This window comes from Sorex araneus, chromosome 5, assembly GCF_027595985.1.
Source record: "Sorex araneus isolate mSorAra2 chromosome 5, mSorAra2.pri, whole genome shotgun sequence".
In the NCBI taxonomy this organism is placed as follows: domain Eukaryota; kingdom Metazoa; phylum Chordata; class Mammalia; order Eulipotyphla; family Soricidae; genus Sorex; species Sorex araneus.
Window position 1 is genome coordinate 83,893,891 of NC_073306.1, and position 14,954 is coordinate 83,908,844.

At 55.8% G+C, this 14,954-nt stretch overlaps 2 protein-coding genes across 3 annotated transcripts in view; one reads left to right on the top strand and one right to left on the bottom strand.

The window, feature by feature from the left end:
• Positions 1 to 14,954, top strand: part of LOC101539287 (G patch domain-containing protein 4) — a 29,642-nt gene that overhangs the window by 1,164 nt on the left and 13,524 nt on the right. The window lies entirely within an intron of this gene.
• Positions 6,688 to 13,604, bottom strand: HAPLN2 (hyaluronan and proteoglycan link protein 2). Of its 2 annotated transcripts, XM_004619320.2 has the most exons (7): positions 13,399 to 13,603; positions 12,672 to 12,921; positions 9,036 to 9,145; positions 8,514 to 8,867; positions 8,247 to 8,363; positions 7,967 to 8,149; positions 6,688 to 7,289 (listed from the first exon to the last, which is right to left on the bottom strand). In XM_004619320.2, the coding sequence occupies exons 3-7, from the start codon at positions 9,121 to 9,123 to the stop codon at positions 7,009 to 7,011; spliced, it is 1,023 nt and encodes a 340-aa protein (XP_004619377.1). In that variant the 5' UTR covers positions 9,124 to 9,145; positions 12,672 to 12,921; positions 13,399 to 13,603; the 3' UTR covers positions 6,688 to 7,008. The 2 variants fall into 2 exon arrangements, with proteins under 2 accessions (XP_004619377.1, XP_054996115.1); XM_055140140.1 differs by having other exon boundaries at positions 8,514 to 9,145; positions 13,399 to 13,604.

The following is a 14,954-nucleotide window of genomic DNA, read 5'->3' on the forward strand; positions in this document are numbered from 1 at the left end:
CAGACGCTCCGGGTCAGCAAAGGCCCGCGCGGCCTCGCCAGACGAAGGGCCCGAGCGGTGGTGCGGAGTGGACGTGACTGCCCAGCAAGCCAGTGTGCGGAGAGCAGGCGTTGCCGGGAGCCCAGAGGGCTTGGCGGCCCCGGGAGTCGCTGCTGAATGTGCAGCGGGGGCCAGGGGGCGGGTCCTGGGCGCCGCTGGGCAACCCTGAGTGCCCAGAATGCCAATGTCACCCCTTCCCCAGCTCCAGAGTCTGGCTTCCCTCCGCTTTCCCAGGCTCCTTGCCCCCTCCTTCTCCTCCCCCGCCTGGGATGCCAGGGGGGAGGGGGGCAGAGCCCCTGGCATAGACACCGGGCAGGGCGGCCAGACGCCCGGCTTAGCTCTCCTGGATGTCAGTGGTGGCGCCAAGGATAGCTTGTCAGGGACTTTGATCTCCAAGAGCACCCAAAAAATTCCCATTCGGGTGGGGTGCCTGCTGTGGCCAGCGCAGCCTAAAGGCATGGCCCTGTGCTTCTCTGGAGGCTGTGCCCTGTGGGCCTCTGTGAGATTTCCAGCCTGGCCCCTGTGGAGAGGGCAGTGCCCCTCTGCCTGCTCAGCTTTTATTCCCCTTGCATGCTTGTTCCCAAGGGCTTTGAGACGCTCACAAACCACCCGCCAATCCTTGAAGATCTAAAGGTCAGATTCTGGCTGCTGCCCAGGGGCCCACGGCAAGTGGCATAGCTGGTCCTCCTGGGAAAGGAACGCCCCCCCACAGGGAGCCAGACTGAAGGGTTAGAGCAAGGCTCTGGGGCGGTCCAGGGAGGAGAACTTCAGTTCATCCGGTTCGTACCATGCCCCCAACGTCCACTTGGATCAGGCCTGGGGATGGCGTCCAGTGACATATCATGGAGCCATTGGACAAATATGGGCAGCAGTGGGAGAGCTTTCAGAACGCCCTGTGGCCCCTCAGACCTAGCAACCCTAAACTGAAACTCCCCGCTCCAGGATAGTCTGCCAGGCTGTGGGCATCCAGCCGGCCCCACGCAGGCTCAGGTGCCTGTCAGTCTAGGCGATTTGTAGCAGTGCAGGGCTCAGACAGCCCAGTGGCTGAAATGCAATCCCCCCGACCCCCCCAACAACACTTCCAGAGGTCCTTTTCATTTTGTTTTGTGGGGGCTCCACCCAGCGGGGCTCAGAGCTGCCTCTTGGCTCTGCACTCAAGGATCACTCCTGGCAGGGACGACAGGGTCCCTATAGAGTGCCGGGGTAGACCCAGCTAGGCCACGTGCAAGACAAGCACTTTCCTTCACCATTTCTCTCCAGCCTAGAACCAAAGCTCTCGCCTCCCAAGCTGCTGGATGTGGGATGACAGTGTCCTTCTCTGTCTCCTGCCCTCGTGACTACGAGTGTGGGGGTGGGAGCAGGTGTCCAATCTTGAACAAGGTCAATAGCACCTGGGTGGACAGGGCTGGGAGCAGATGGGCTGTTGTTCCAAGAGGCAGAGCCCTGGCAGGAAGGCAGACAGGGCGAGAGCACAGACAGCTGCTGCCGGGCGCTCCCGGGGAGAACCAGCTCGGGGCCCACAGGCACCAAGGCCGACTCACAGGACCATTTGCAGAGACAAAACCTTGGGATGGTCACCTTTCTGGCCAGTGTCTGTTGCACTCAGGCTAGGGTTCTGTCCTTTGCTCATCACACTCATTAGAACATCTTTACGTATGTGTACACGCACAGACATGCACACATATATGCACACCTTAACCGTAGCAGCTCTTGGGCCACTAGTCTGTAGGCTACTCTCAGACTGGGCAGGAAGATTCACTGTATCACTGTCATCCTGTTGCTCATCGATTTGCTTGAGCGGGCACCAGTAACATCTCCATTGTGAGACTTGTTACTGTTTTTGGCATATCGAATACGCCACGGGTAGCTTGCCAGGCTCTGCCATGTGGGTGGGATACTCTCGGTAGCTTGCCGGGCTCTCTGAGAGGGGCGGAGGAATTAAACCCGGGTCGGCTGTGTGCAAGGCAAATGCCCAACCTGCTGCACTATCGCTCCAGCCCAGGAAGGAAGATTTATTATTATAATCATTATTATTGTCATTATTAATTTGAGGGCCATACCTGGCAGTGCTCAGGGCTTATTCCTGGCTCTGTGATCAGGCTCCTGGCAGGACTTGGGGGACCATATGTGGTGTTGGGGATTGAACCTGGGTTGGCCATGTGAAAGGCAAGTGTCTTACCCACTGTACTAATCTCTCCAGCCCCTATTATTTCTTTTGGTGGGGGTGTCTGGGCCACACCTACCAGTGCTCAGGGCTTACTCCTGGCTCTGCGGTCAGGGGTCACTCCTGTTGCGACTTGGGGATCCTGTGTGGTGACAGGGATCAAACCTGGTTTGGCCACAAGCAAAACAAGAGGCCTACCTGTTTTACTGTCTCTTGGTACGGGACTGACTGTCTCTAAGAGGGGAATTCTTTTCTAGTATTTCTGGGAGAGAGGCAGGAAAGAGCACAGCCTGAGGCTTTTAGCATTTCCAGTCAAAGGGCTTGGACAGAGCGCACAGGGGTTAGGGCTTATGCATATGATCGAGGTTCCATCCCAGCATGCGCATACATGATAAAATCTGAAAATCTGAGCAGCACCCCATCCTTGGAGGCGTGAGTTGAACCCTGGCCTGGTTGGCCAAATATCACAAGGACGGGTTGCCAGCCCAAAATCACCACCTGAGAGGGTCCCTGGCCCCAAAAGCAATACTGAAATCTAACCTGTGCTTTGAAGTGACAGCTGGAGATCAGGACTTTGTTTTGCCTGTGGTCATGACACCTACATTCTTCTTCTTTTTTCTTTCTTTCTTTCTTTTTGGGTCACACCCAGCAATGCTCAGGGGTTCCTCCTGGCTCTGCATTCAGGAATTACTCCTGGCAGTGCTTGGGGGACCATTGGGATGCTGGGAATCGAACCCAGGTAGACCCTGTACAAGGCAAATACCCTACCTGCTGTGCTATCACTCTGGCCCCAACACCTACATTCTTTTCACTTGACTGGGGGGGATGGGGGGTGGGAAGGTGGGGTTGGGGGATGTTAAACTGGAGTCCTTTCCCTTTAAGGCTCAGAATGGTATCCTGGGGCTAAAAGGGAGAAGGATCAATGGAAGCAGGAAGGAGGAAGGTCAGATTTTAGTAGAACCTCCTGACCCAGTCATGGAAAAGTCCCTGGTAACCTCAGTGTCTTCTGGACAAGGAGACCAGGACCCACAGGGGTGAGGTCACTGTCCAGGGAAGCCAGCAGGGAAATGACTGATAGGGACTAAAAAATTGTCTCTGGGCCACAGGCCAGTTTCTGCCAGAGCCTCAGTCCTTCAGGTGGAGAGAAGAGAGCAAAGGGCGTTCCCCCCACCTCCCCTGCAGCCCAGCTGCCCCCCCCTCCAGGCTCCGCCCTTCTGGCCCCCCTGCCCTCCAGTCTCCCTTCTCCTGTTTTCCAGTTATGCCAAAGTGGAGGCAGTGACCCAAGCTGCCGAAACCCCGAGTCTCCCCTCTGAGTTCTTGCGCCCAGTTTCCCAGATCTTTGCTGAGACCATGTTGTCCCTAACTGGACTGGCCAGTGAACAGCTGTCCCCCTACTTTCCCAGGCTTGGGGGTGGGGACTGAGGAGGCAGGCACCTGGGTCCTCCGGACGCTGGGGGGTGGATGGTGTTGGGAGAGTGAGGGAGGGTCAGGGCCTCTATATGGGCCCAGCTGTGCCCAGAGAATGGGGGCTTTGTTACCTCTGAAAGGGGCTGGGAAACCCGGGACCCCAGCCCACGCCGAGAGGGACCAGGATGGCCGGATGATGCTCTGAGCTCCTGCAGCTGAACAAGGGACAGCAGGAAGAGAATGGAAGGGAGACAGCAGTGGCCTCTAAGACTAAACAACCCCCTGGGCAGGGCCAACTGACCCCTTGACAAAGCCCTACTTTAAGAGTGAACTCTTGTGTTCAGGGACATCCCAGCTGGGAGCTGGAGAGACAGTACAGTAAAAGGCACTTGCTTTGTACAAGGCTAACAAGGACTCCACAAGGGCTCAAGGGCTCGAATCCCCAGCACTCCATAGGAGCACAGGGCTAGGAGTAAATTTTGAGCACCACCAGGTATGGTGCTTAAGAAACAGAGAGAGAAAGAGAGAGAGAGAGAGAGAGAGAGAGAGAGAGAGAGAGAGAGAGAGAGAGAGAGAGAGAGAGAGAGAGAGAGATGCACAGGGGTTACTCCTGGCTCTGCACTCAGGAATCTCTCCTGGCAGTGCTCAGGGGACCATATGGGATGCTGGGAATCGAACCCAGGTTGGCCGCATGCAAGGCAAATGCCCTACCCTTTGGGCTATTGCTCCAGCCCCCAACCTCTCTGATTTCAAATATTTTGGCAAAAGCAAACACAAGTGAGAATCACGAGACAAAAAAGGCAGAATTTTGAAATGGTGAATCAGATGAAGAAGTGGTTTATTATACTATTCTCTGAACTTCTGTGTATTTGAAACTATTCACGAGGAAAAGAAATATTAGGCCCAGGATGTGTAGTTTAAGTGGTAGGCAGATAGTTTGTGTGTGTGAGGCTTTCCCGTTGATCCCTGCCACTACCTGTCGGAAGTTAGTGGTCACACGTGGTTTTGTGGTGAAGAAACTGCCTTGCTGGCTCCTCTCCGAAAACCAAAGCCATGCAGGAAAGTCATCTTCCTGCAGCAGAACTGCTGGACCTTGGAGGCCTCAGCTTCCTGGGACTCAGGCTTCCTAGCAGGTCAGAACCCAGAGGAGCAGCAGGTGAGTGGAGAGCATAAACACATCCCAGAGTGTCCCAGACTCACCTGCCCCCCCCCCTTCTGCTTCCACAGAGGTGAGAGCTGGTGCTCACCCCTAGGTCGGCCCCAGATACCTGAGTGATAGCAGGATTGCTCTTTTCTGATTTTTTTCCCTTTGGGGGCCACACCTGGTGGTGCTCAGGGCTTACTCCTGGCTCTGAAATCAATAATTACCCCTGACTGTGTGTAGGGTTCCATGTGGGGTGCCAGAGATTGAACCTGGGCCAGTTGCATGCAAGACAAGCTCCTTACCCACTCTACTATGGCTCCAGTGCCAGGATCGCTCTTTTCTGTCCCCTTTTGACCTAGTGGGACAGGGGATTCCTCTTGGAGTATGAGCATCCCTTAGAACTCTGTGATTAATGACTTGTTTAAAGATGCTACAGGGCTGAGCAGAGAGATAGGTCAAGTGCCTTTGCTTGTGGGAGTCCTGGTTTGCTTCCCAGTGACATACAGTCCCCCCATGCCCAGTAGTTTGGGACCAGGACGTGGCCCCAAAGTCCTTCCAGAGCACTTTGACTATCTTCTGGCATGGTGATTGAAAGTATTTGAAGGGCTAGAGCAATAGTTCATCAGATATGTCACCTGCCTTGTTTGCAGCTGAACAGACTTTCATCTCTGGCACTCTATATAGCCCCTGATCCCTGCTAGGAGTGATTCAGGAGTGCAGTTGGGAATAAGCTCTAAGCATTACTGGATGTGGCCTGAAAACAAGCAAAAGCAGGAAGAAAGAAAAAAAGAGGAGCTGGAGTGATAGTACAGCGGGTAGAGTATTTGCCTTGCATGTGGCCCACCCAGGTTCGATTCCCAGCATCCCATATAGTCCTCTGAGCACTGCCAGTAGTAATTCCTGAGTGCAGAGCCAGGAGTAACCCATGTGTATCGCCGGGTGTGACCCAATAAGCAAAAAAACAAAACAAGGGGCTGGAGCAATAGCACAGTAGGTAGGGCGTTTGCCTTGCATGTGGCCAACCCAGGTTTGATTCCCAGCATCCCATATGGTCCCCTGAGCACAACCAGGAGTAATTCCTGAGTGCAGAGCCAGGAGTAACCCCTGTGCATTGCCAGGTGTGACCCAAAAAAAGCAAAAAAAAAAAAAAAAAAAGAAAGAAAAAGGAAGGAAGGGAGAAAGAAAGAAAAAGGAAGGAAGAAAGGAAGGAAGAAAGGAAGTAAGGAAGGAAGAAAGAGATAGAGAAAGAGAGAAAGGATAGTATTTGAGATGGTGGCCCCACCAGATAGATCCCTAAATAACACAAGAGCTCCTGTCTACTATGCCCATGTAGCCTGAGTGAAGAAAATCTTTGTTATTTATTCATTTATTTCTTTTTTTAGATATTAATGTAAGAATACTGCCATTTATTCGGCCATTGATTAAGCTGACTGAATTGGGCATGAACTCCACTGTTACTTATTTTTTATTTTGTGGCCACAACTGGCAGTGCTGAGGGCTTACTCTTGGCTCTGAGCTCAGGGATCAACCCTGGTGGGCTCAGGGATCGACCCAAAGAGGCCACGTGCAAGAGAAACGCCCCGCGGCATATTGCTCCACCCTCTATTTGTTCTTGGGTGATGCCCAAAGGATCAGCCTACAGCCTGCGGATTTGAAGCCCTCTGAGTCGATTCCTCCAAGGTGAGTAGATGGTGCCCTCTAGTGGTGCCTTTCGCAAAAGCACCTTAAACTCCGGGATACTGACCCGGGCGGGGCAGTCCCGGATCTCCAACCTTCTCTTCTCTTTGGGTCTTGGGGACCCTCTCTTCAGCATCCCCTCTCTTCTGCAGGCTCACCATTCAGCTTCAGCATCCTCCCCTCTTACATGTCTTTCTGGGCTTGCAGTCTAAGGTTATCTTCCTGAGTTCAAAGTTCAGCTTAATTTCGCTCAACACACAGTTTCCAAGTTATTTTATTGCTGTACACAGAGGTCAGTTAATGCCGCCTGGGCGTCCCTCTGCCCCCAAGCAGTAGCTGGCTGTTCTGCAGCGGCCCCCCGACCTAGCCGGGTCCTGGACATGTCCAAAGGCCCCATTCACATCCTGTGACCTGCAGCGCCACAGCCTCCCTTCCCCGAAGCCCGGCCAGCCGGGATCTGCGGCTCCAGCCCTCCCCGGGAAGGCAGGTCGGGGCCACTGCTCCTCGGCCGGCTGCAGGGGAGGCTCGTGGGAACGCGGCCATGGGAGAGTCCCGTCGCTGGAAGGTGCGGTGGTCCCTACTCGGAGTAGCAGTAAGTCCCATAGGCCGCCTGCTGGGGTTTGGGGAAACCGAAGCTGCGCACTCCGGGGTCCGGGAGTCCCCCGCAGCGCGGCCTGGGCGTGGTGATGGGGAAGCGCACGCTGCCGTCCGCCAGCCAGCCCCCGACACACTGGTCCATCCTCGAGAACTTCCAGGCAGCATAGAGGTGTCCGACTTTAGCCACCGTGGCCCCGTGCCGGTCGCACTCCGCATGGGCTTCCGACAGCGTCAGCCTCCCCGGCACGAAGAACACCTGGCCTGGGGAGCGAGCGGGTCACCGATCGCGCGGAGCAGAGGGGGACGTGTGGGAGGATCAGGGGTCTGGACACGTGGGGGAGGACGGTTGGAGACTGGAGAAACCCGAAGAAGGAGGGGCCTTGAAGTGACCACCCAGATTTCTTTCTACACTGTTTTTTGGGCGGACACGCAGAGATACTAGGGGCCTGCTCCCGGCTCAGACCTCAATGGGTCAATCCCGCGGTGCACGAATGGAACCCCGGCTCCTGCATGCAAAGCATGCACTCCAGCGCAGCGGGTAGGCCGCTTGCTTTGCACGCAGCCGACCTGGGTTCGAGCTCCCGTATGCTCCCCTGAGCACTGCAGGACTGATTCCTGAGTGCAGAGCCAGGACTTAATCCTGAGCACCGACGGGTGGGGCCTCCCAGAAGAGCATAAACGTGCACTCCAGAGCATTAAGCCCCTCAGATGATCCTGCCCGACGTCCAGCCTCCTCGCACTCGCCAGTCTCCCAGCCCCTTTGCCAGGCCTCGCCCCTCCGCCTCTCCGCCCCCACTTGCCCCACCTCCCCGCCGCCCTCGTCCCGCCCCTCCGCCACACTGCCCCGCCCCCGAGCTCCCTGGGCCAGTCTCCTTCGCCCGCGGCCCGCCAGGCCCCGCCCCTTGTCGGTGGCCGGGTCCCGGGCACGCCCAGCTCACCTGCCAGCGCCGAGGTAAAGCAGAAGGCGTCGTAGCGGTCGCGCTTGCGGTCGCGGGGACCGTAGCTGCGGATCCCGGGCCTCCCTCGGCCGCCGCACGGAGCGCGCGCCGTGAGCACGGGGTAGCGCACGGAGCCCTCGAGCAGCCAGCCCGCGTTACACCAGTCCAGACCCTCGGTCCAGGCTGGCGGGAGAGGCAGGTTGAGGAACGACAGGTCAGAGGCGGAGCTCAGCGCGGCGCCGCGGGGGCCCGGGTGACCGTGCGGGGCGCGGCTGCTCACCCTGGTACAGCTGCGCGTAGGTGGCCAGGCGCGCGTCCTGCTGCTCGCACGCCTGCTTCGCCTCGTAGTAGTTGAACTGGTACCGGCCCCGGCTGGGCTGGTACGGGAAGACCACACCTGGGGGGCGGACAGCCTGGGGAGGGCCGGCAGCGGGAGGAGGGCCGGGAGGGGGCGCGACCTAGCGGCGAGGGCGGAGTGCGGGCGGGTCGGGGCTGCGGGACGCGCCGGGCGCGCGGGAGGGGAGAGGGGCGGGGGCGCGGGCCTCACCCTCCAGGCGCAGGCTGAGCGCCACGCTCTCGTCGTCGAGGCCGTTGATGAGTTCGCAGCGGTACCGGCCCTCGTCCTCCAGGCGTACCCCCACGATGACCAGCGAAGCGTCTAGCCGGTGGCCCTTCCGCAGCCGGGCGCGCCCCCCCAGGGCCCCATAGTCCCGCGCGTGCAGCCCGTTGGTAATGAGGATGAGCGTCTCCCGCAGCTCCCCCGGCTCCACTTTGCTCCAGCGGACCTTGTAGCTGGGGGGCGGCGCGCCCAGGACGCAGGGCAGCGTGGCGGTGGCCCCGCGACGAGAGTGAACCACCTCGTGGATGGGGGGCAGGAGGTAGTGGGGGCCCGCGCTGGGTGCTGAGTAGAGGGGGCCACAGTGACTGGAACCCCCTGAGCCCGCCACGCGCCAAGTGCCCCTCCTCCCAAAGGGGCAGCACGGGCTCTCCATCCTCAAGGCTCCGCTCCTGTCTCCAGCCCCAGCCCTTGCGGCACCCCCACTTTCCCGGGGCTGGGCCCACGTCTTACCTGGCTCCCCGAGCGCCCTGTGGAAGGTGGTGGCCGCCCAAGGGAGAAGGAGGCAGCAGAGTGTAGGGAAGCCCAGCCCGCCAGGCATCTTGGGGAGGCGGCGGCTTTTTCTGCAAAGCACAGGACCAATCCTTAGGACTAAGACATCAGGTGCGTGTTTGAGGGTGGGCGTCTTGAATTCCCGTACGGGATTCCTCAGACCCACTGTCCAGCTGAGGGAAAGGCGCCAATCAGTGGTAGAGGCTAGAGGAAGGTCGTGGTGTAGTGACCTTTACTAAGGAGCTTTACTTCTCTCTCACACCCTTCCGCCGCTGGCAGGTCTTCATGGGGCCTGTTCTGCTGTCCCCTCGCCCTGGGGGACCTGCTCTAACCCCCACAACCAGGCTCTTACTGCGTCTCTCCAGCTCTCCGTGGCTCTGAGGATGAAGGCTAGTGTCCCAGCCGCAACTTCCAAGGCTATCTGGGGCACAGTTGCCCATCCGCTCACCTCGCTGGAGATCCCTGTGCCTCTGCAATGCACTCAGGAAGGCAAGTGCTCCTGGCTCCCGCTGACCCTCAGACACAGTTCCTTCCCAAGGCCTTACCTCCTCTGGGAAAACTTTCCTCTTCCCACACAGGATTGGGTACTCGTTCTTCCGTAGGAGTAATTTTATTTTATTTATTATTATTATTTTGCTTTTTGTGTCACACCCAGCGATGCACAGGGGTTACTCCTGGCTTTGAACTCAGGAATTACTCCTGGCGGTGCTTGGGGGACCATATAGGATGATGGGAATCGAACCCGGGTCGGCTGCGTGCAAGGCAAATGCCCTACCCGTTGTGCTATTGCTCCAGACCCTTAGGAGTAATTTTATAAGCAGCTAACTTAAGTGTAAATTTTAAAGTAATGAATATACCTATGTATTGCACTGATGAGGTTTTCAATTATTGCAGAGGGAAAAAAATGTTAAAGCCTAGTGACAAAAAGTGTCAAGAGTCAGAGAGATAGAACATCAGGGAAGGTGCTTACCTTGCATGCAGCCAACCCACTTTTCACTCTCCTTACCACACATGGTCCCCTGAGCTCTGCCATGAGTGATCCCTTAGCACAGAGACAGGAGTAAGCTCTGAACACAGCTGAGTACGGTACCCCAAAAAGCAAAACTAAAAGGATTTCAAACACAATTGTCAATTCAGTAGATGATTTCCCTCTTTTTGTTTGGGGGAGGGGCAGGGATCTATACCTATCAGTTCATGGTGTGGAGAGCAGTGCAGTGCCAGGATTGAACCCAGGGCCTCCATATGCAAAGCCATCTCCCTGGTCCAATTTTCCTCTTATTTATTTATTTATTTATTTTAATATCACCTTAGGGGACTGGAGATATAGTACAGCAGGTAGAGTGTTTGCCTTGCACGCGGCTGACCTGGGGTCAATTCCCAGCATCCCATATGGTCCCTTGAGCCCCACCAGGAGTAATTCCTGAGTGCAAATCCAGGAGTAACCCCTGTGCATCACTGGGTATGACCCAAAGAGCAAAAATATTACATATATATATCACCTTAATGTGACTGGAGCAATAGTACAGTGGGTAACGTGTTTGCCTTACACGTGACTGAACCTGTTTTGATCCCCCATATTCCATGCAGTCCTCTCAAACCACCAGGAATGATTCCCGGATGCAGAACCAGGAGTAACCCCTTAGTACCACCAGGTGTAGCCCAAAAACAGAAGGAAAAATTTGTCATCTTGACTTTTGGTTGGTTTGTCTTGGTTTTTTGGGCGACTCATGGCAGTGCTCTGTATGGCCGTCTAACCCAACCAAATAAAAACACATGCCACGGTCTGAGAAGTTAGTGTAGCAAGTAGGGCACTTGCCTTGCATGCTGCTGATCTGAGTTTAATCCTGGAGACTGATACCCAGCACCACAGGGTCCCTGAGCACTGCCAAGAGTGATCCCTGATCACAGAGTCAGGAGCAATCCTGAATACTGCCGGGTGTGACCCAAGAAACAAAAAAATACATGTCTTACATGTATGAAGCCCCAGACTTGATCCCAGACACTGTGGGGGCAGGGAGAATAGAACAGAGAATTCCTTAACCTGGTTTTACTTATTCGAAAAATTGGGTTCTCCCACTTCCTTTATTTTTATTTCGGGTTTTGGATCACACCTGGCAGGGCTCGGAGATCACTCCTGGCAGTGCTTGGGGGACCTTATGCAACACTTGGGTTGTCCGCATGCAAGGCAAGCACCTAACCCCTACACTCTCTCCACCGCCCCCCTTTCTAATCGCATGACTTGAACAAGTTACTGAACACATCTCTCCCCTTCAATGTACTTAATATTAATAGCATAGCTACTTCATTGAGTAATCGAGAACTGAATGAAATATCATGCAGTGAGAGCAATGTGTGGGACTGGGGAGGTAGTTCAAAGGGCTGGAGGGTATTAACCGCATGTGTGAGCTCCAAATTCAATGCCCTAAACCATATGATCTCCAAACACTTCTAGGTATGCCCCTCCACCAGACACATAATTTTCAGTTCATTGTACGGGTGATGTGTGGTATGACTTACATGCAGAAGATGTGGATTGAGCCCAGGTACTGCCAGAACAAAAAGTGAAGTATACGGGACCTGCAAGGTAGTACAGTGGATAGGGCACTTGCCTTGCACAGGTCTGATCTGGATTCAGTCCCTCGAGATCAAGATGGTCCCTCGATTCTTCCTGAGCACTGAGCTGGGGGTAAGCCCTGAGCACCACTGAGTGTGGCCCAAAAATGAAGGAGGATGAGGATGAGGAAGAAGAGGACAAGGAGGAGGAGGAAGAGGAGGAGGAGGAAGAGGAGGAGGAGGAGAAGGAGGAGGAGATGTTAATTGTGAGGCAGTTCCCAGCAGAGAGTCTGGGAGTACAGTAGCTTCTGCAAAAATGTGTCAGCTACGAGCCCAGACAGAGGACTCCTCAGAAGGCAGCTGGGACACGGAGAGGGTGAAGAAAGCGAAGCACTGAGCAAAATCTTCCTGGACATGAAGGGCAGGTGGAAGGATCAAGGGAGGGTGAGCACAAAAAGGTCCCAGGTTGAGGATCTAGGGTCCTTCCCTTAGGCCCTTAGTGAAAGGACTGGGGCAAGGACAGTGTGGGAGGAGCAGTCCTGGGCAGGACATCTGGGCAGCAGTGTCAGGGACACAGACGGGCAGAGGCCTGGATAAGTGAGTCCTGGTCAGGCTGGGGAGACAGAGCAGCAGTGGATGGTGCTTGCGTTGTATGAGGCCAACCTGGGTTCAATCCCCAGCACCCCTTGGGGTCCCCTGCCCTAGCCTCTTGAGGAATGATCCCTGAGTGTGGAGCCAGGAGTAAGCCCTGAGCACCGCCAGATACACCCCTTCCTCCAAAAAAAATAATAGCCCTAATAGCTCACTCTTGGAAGTGTCCCCCTCTCAGCAGTGCTGGGATGTAGGGACCATGGCAAGGCCCGTCTCTCCCCTCTGGAACAAACCTCACAGCTCCCGTGTTAGCGAACTGCAGGGATTCCCCACTGCTGAGGTCTGGGCCGCCTCCCACTCCAATTCCCAGACCTACATGTCTGTGCTTCAGCGCTGGTGCCCACAGAGCTCCTCCCTGCCCCTTCCAGATGGGTGGCCCGTCCCAGCGCCTACCTGCGAGGAGCACCTCTGGTTGAGATGGGAGGAGCGCAGAACCCAGGCTCTAGGTTCTGCAGGTCATCCAGGTGAAGGTATGGCCTAGGGCCCCAGAGGGGGCCAAGCAGAAAAAATAGCTCTGGAACCGAGGTAAAGGATCAGCAGAGTTGTTCCTTCCACAAAGGAGAGAAGACTTCCACTCAGAGCTCACACAGAGAAGATGCCACGTAAGAATTCTCCGTACCGGTCCTGGAGGGCAGCCGTGGACCTGCCACCAAATTCCCAGCACTCACTGTCCTGGGCCCAGGGGAAGAGGCAGGCCAGGAAGGTAGGGCAGGGACCCTCAGAAAAGCACAATTGCTAAAGCTTGGGGAGCAGGATGCCTGGTTTGTTTCTTCTGGATGCTCTTGCACCAGAGACCAGGTTGATTAACGGATGAGGATAAAGGCGATGGGACAATGGCTGTATGGTCATACGACAAACAAGGCCCAAAGATCTGCATTTGAACTGGAAAATAACACAGTGCGGAAGGCACTGGCCTTGCACACAGCAAATCAGATTTGCTTCCCGGAAGCATGTAGGGTCTCCCGAGTCCCGTCAGGAGTGATCCCTGAGCACAGTCAGGAGTGAGCTCTGAGCACTGCTGGTTGTCACTCCCAAACAAACAAACAGATCCACAGCCTCAAGCTTTTGCTGCCCCCATTTTTCTGGAGAGGCCTCTCCCGACCCCCAACAGAATCCTCACCTCTGCCTCCCGGGGCCCCCGCCCGGCTGCTCATTGCCTGTGGGGAGAGGCTGTCCAGGTGGGCACTGCCAGGACCTCCATGTTCTTCCAGAAACCTGATCCCGTCTCTTGAGCCACCCTGCCTGTCTGCCTCTGTCATCCTTCCTTCCCTCCTCCCATCGGAAGCACAATTTCCCATTGTCTCATCTGTCCCCCTATTGTTGGATAACAGGGGCCCTTTCTTTATCCTGCGGGTAATGGCGGCGGAATGTCAACAGCTGGGGGTGTGGGATGCAGGACCGGCTGGCACACGGCGCCGGAAAGGGGCCTGGTGGGGGCGGTCTCAGGGCAGGAAGTGACAACCCCCTAGGAAAGAGATGCCAAGGGGGGGAAAGGGGAAGTCAGGGGGAGGCTGAAATGGGGTCCCCCACAGCTCCCCCCAAACGCAGTGCTCCCAGAGATGCTGTGAGGTTGGGGGCCGGCTGGGCTCCACTGAGGGAGGAGAGAGAGGTGGGAGTCAGGCAGGAGGCGGGACGCAGGGGTTTCTGAAGACAAGGATTTTGGATCGCTCATCAAAGAAAAGGTCATCTTATTTGTTCCCCGAGTCCTCCACCTCCTCCTTCAGCACAAATGGATAATCTTTTTGTTTGTTTACTATGTTGTGGGTGGCTTATGTGATGTGGGGAGCAGAGAGGCAGCAGCCTGGAGAAAGGAATTTGCCGCTCCCCTTTCTCCCCCGCCACTCACCCCCCAGGGATGTGCCTGGAAAAATCTAGGACTGAGGAGTCTGCTCTGAGCCCCTGCACAGCCGACCTCTCGTCTCACCAGTCCCAGGGGCATTCAGCAAGTGCACCTGGGTTGTCCTTGATCTGCCCAGGTGGGGAGCAATCCCTGCACCCAGTCTCTGAGGGAGTCCTGGAACCCAGGCTGCAGTGAGGACTTGCTCTTTTCAGGAAAAGAAAGTCCTGAAATTTATGCAGACTTTTCAGGTCTCTTGCCTTTCCCTCACAGAAAAGAATTTCAGGCAGAGATGCCTAGTGAAGTAAAGTGGTTCTGATTAGCTCTGGTTTGGGTTCAGATATGGTTTGGGCCTTATCTGGTAGTGCTCAGAGCTTACTCCTAGCTTTTTGCTCAGGGATCACATCTGGCGGATCCAGGGGACCATATGGGGGTACCAGAGATTGAACGCAGGCAGGTCATGTGCAAGATCAGTGCCCTACCTGCTGTACTTCTCCCCAGCCCCAAACCAGTTGTATTTAGAGATTATGAGGATGGAAAAAGTGTGACATTCAAGAGAGAACGCGGCTTCTTCATGCCCTGCTGAGGGAAGGGCACATCTCAGGGGGAGACGTGGGTCGCGCCCCAGAATGGGGAAGTTCCCGGTTGCCTTTACAGAGTAGGATTTATAGGTTTCCTGCTCAACTGCTCCCTTATGGAGATAAGAGTCTGTTGCTGTGGTGTTGTCAAGGGAGAGAGCTGGGGGTTTTCAGTGTTCACCTTCAGGTCCTGTCAACGGCCCTTTGTTCCTGCTGGAGCTTCTCTGGGCCAGTGCTGGCGCCAGTTAGAGTCTTATCAGG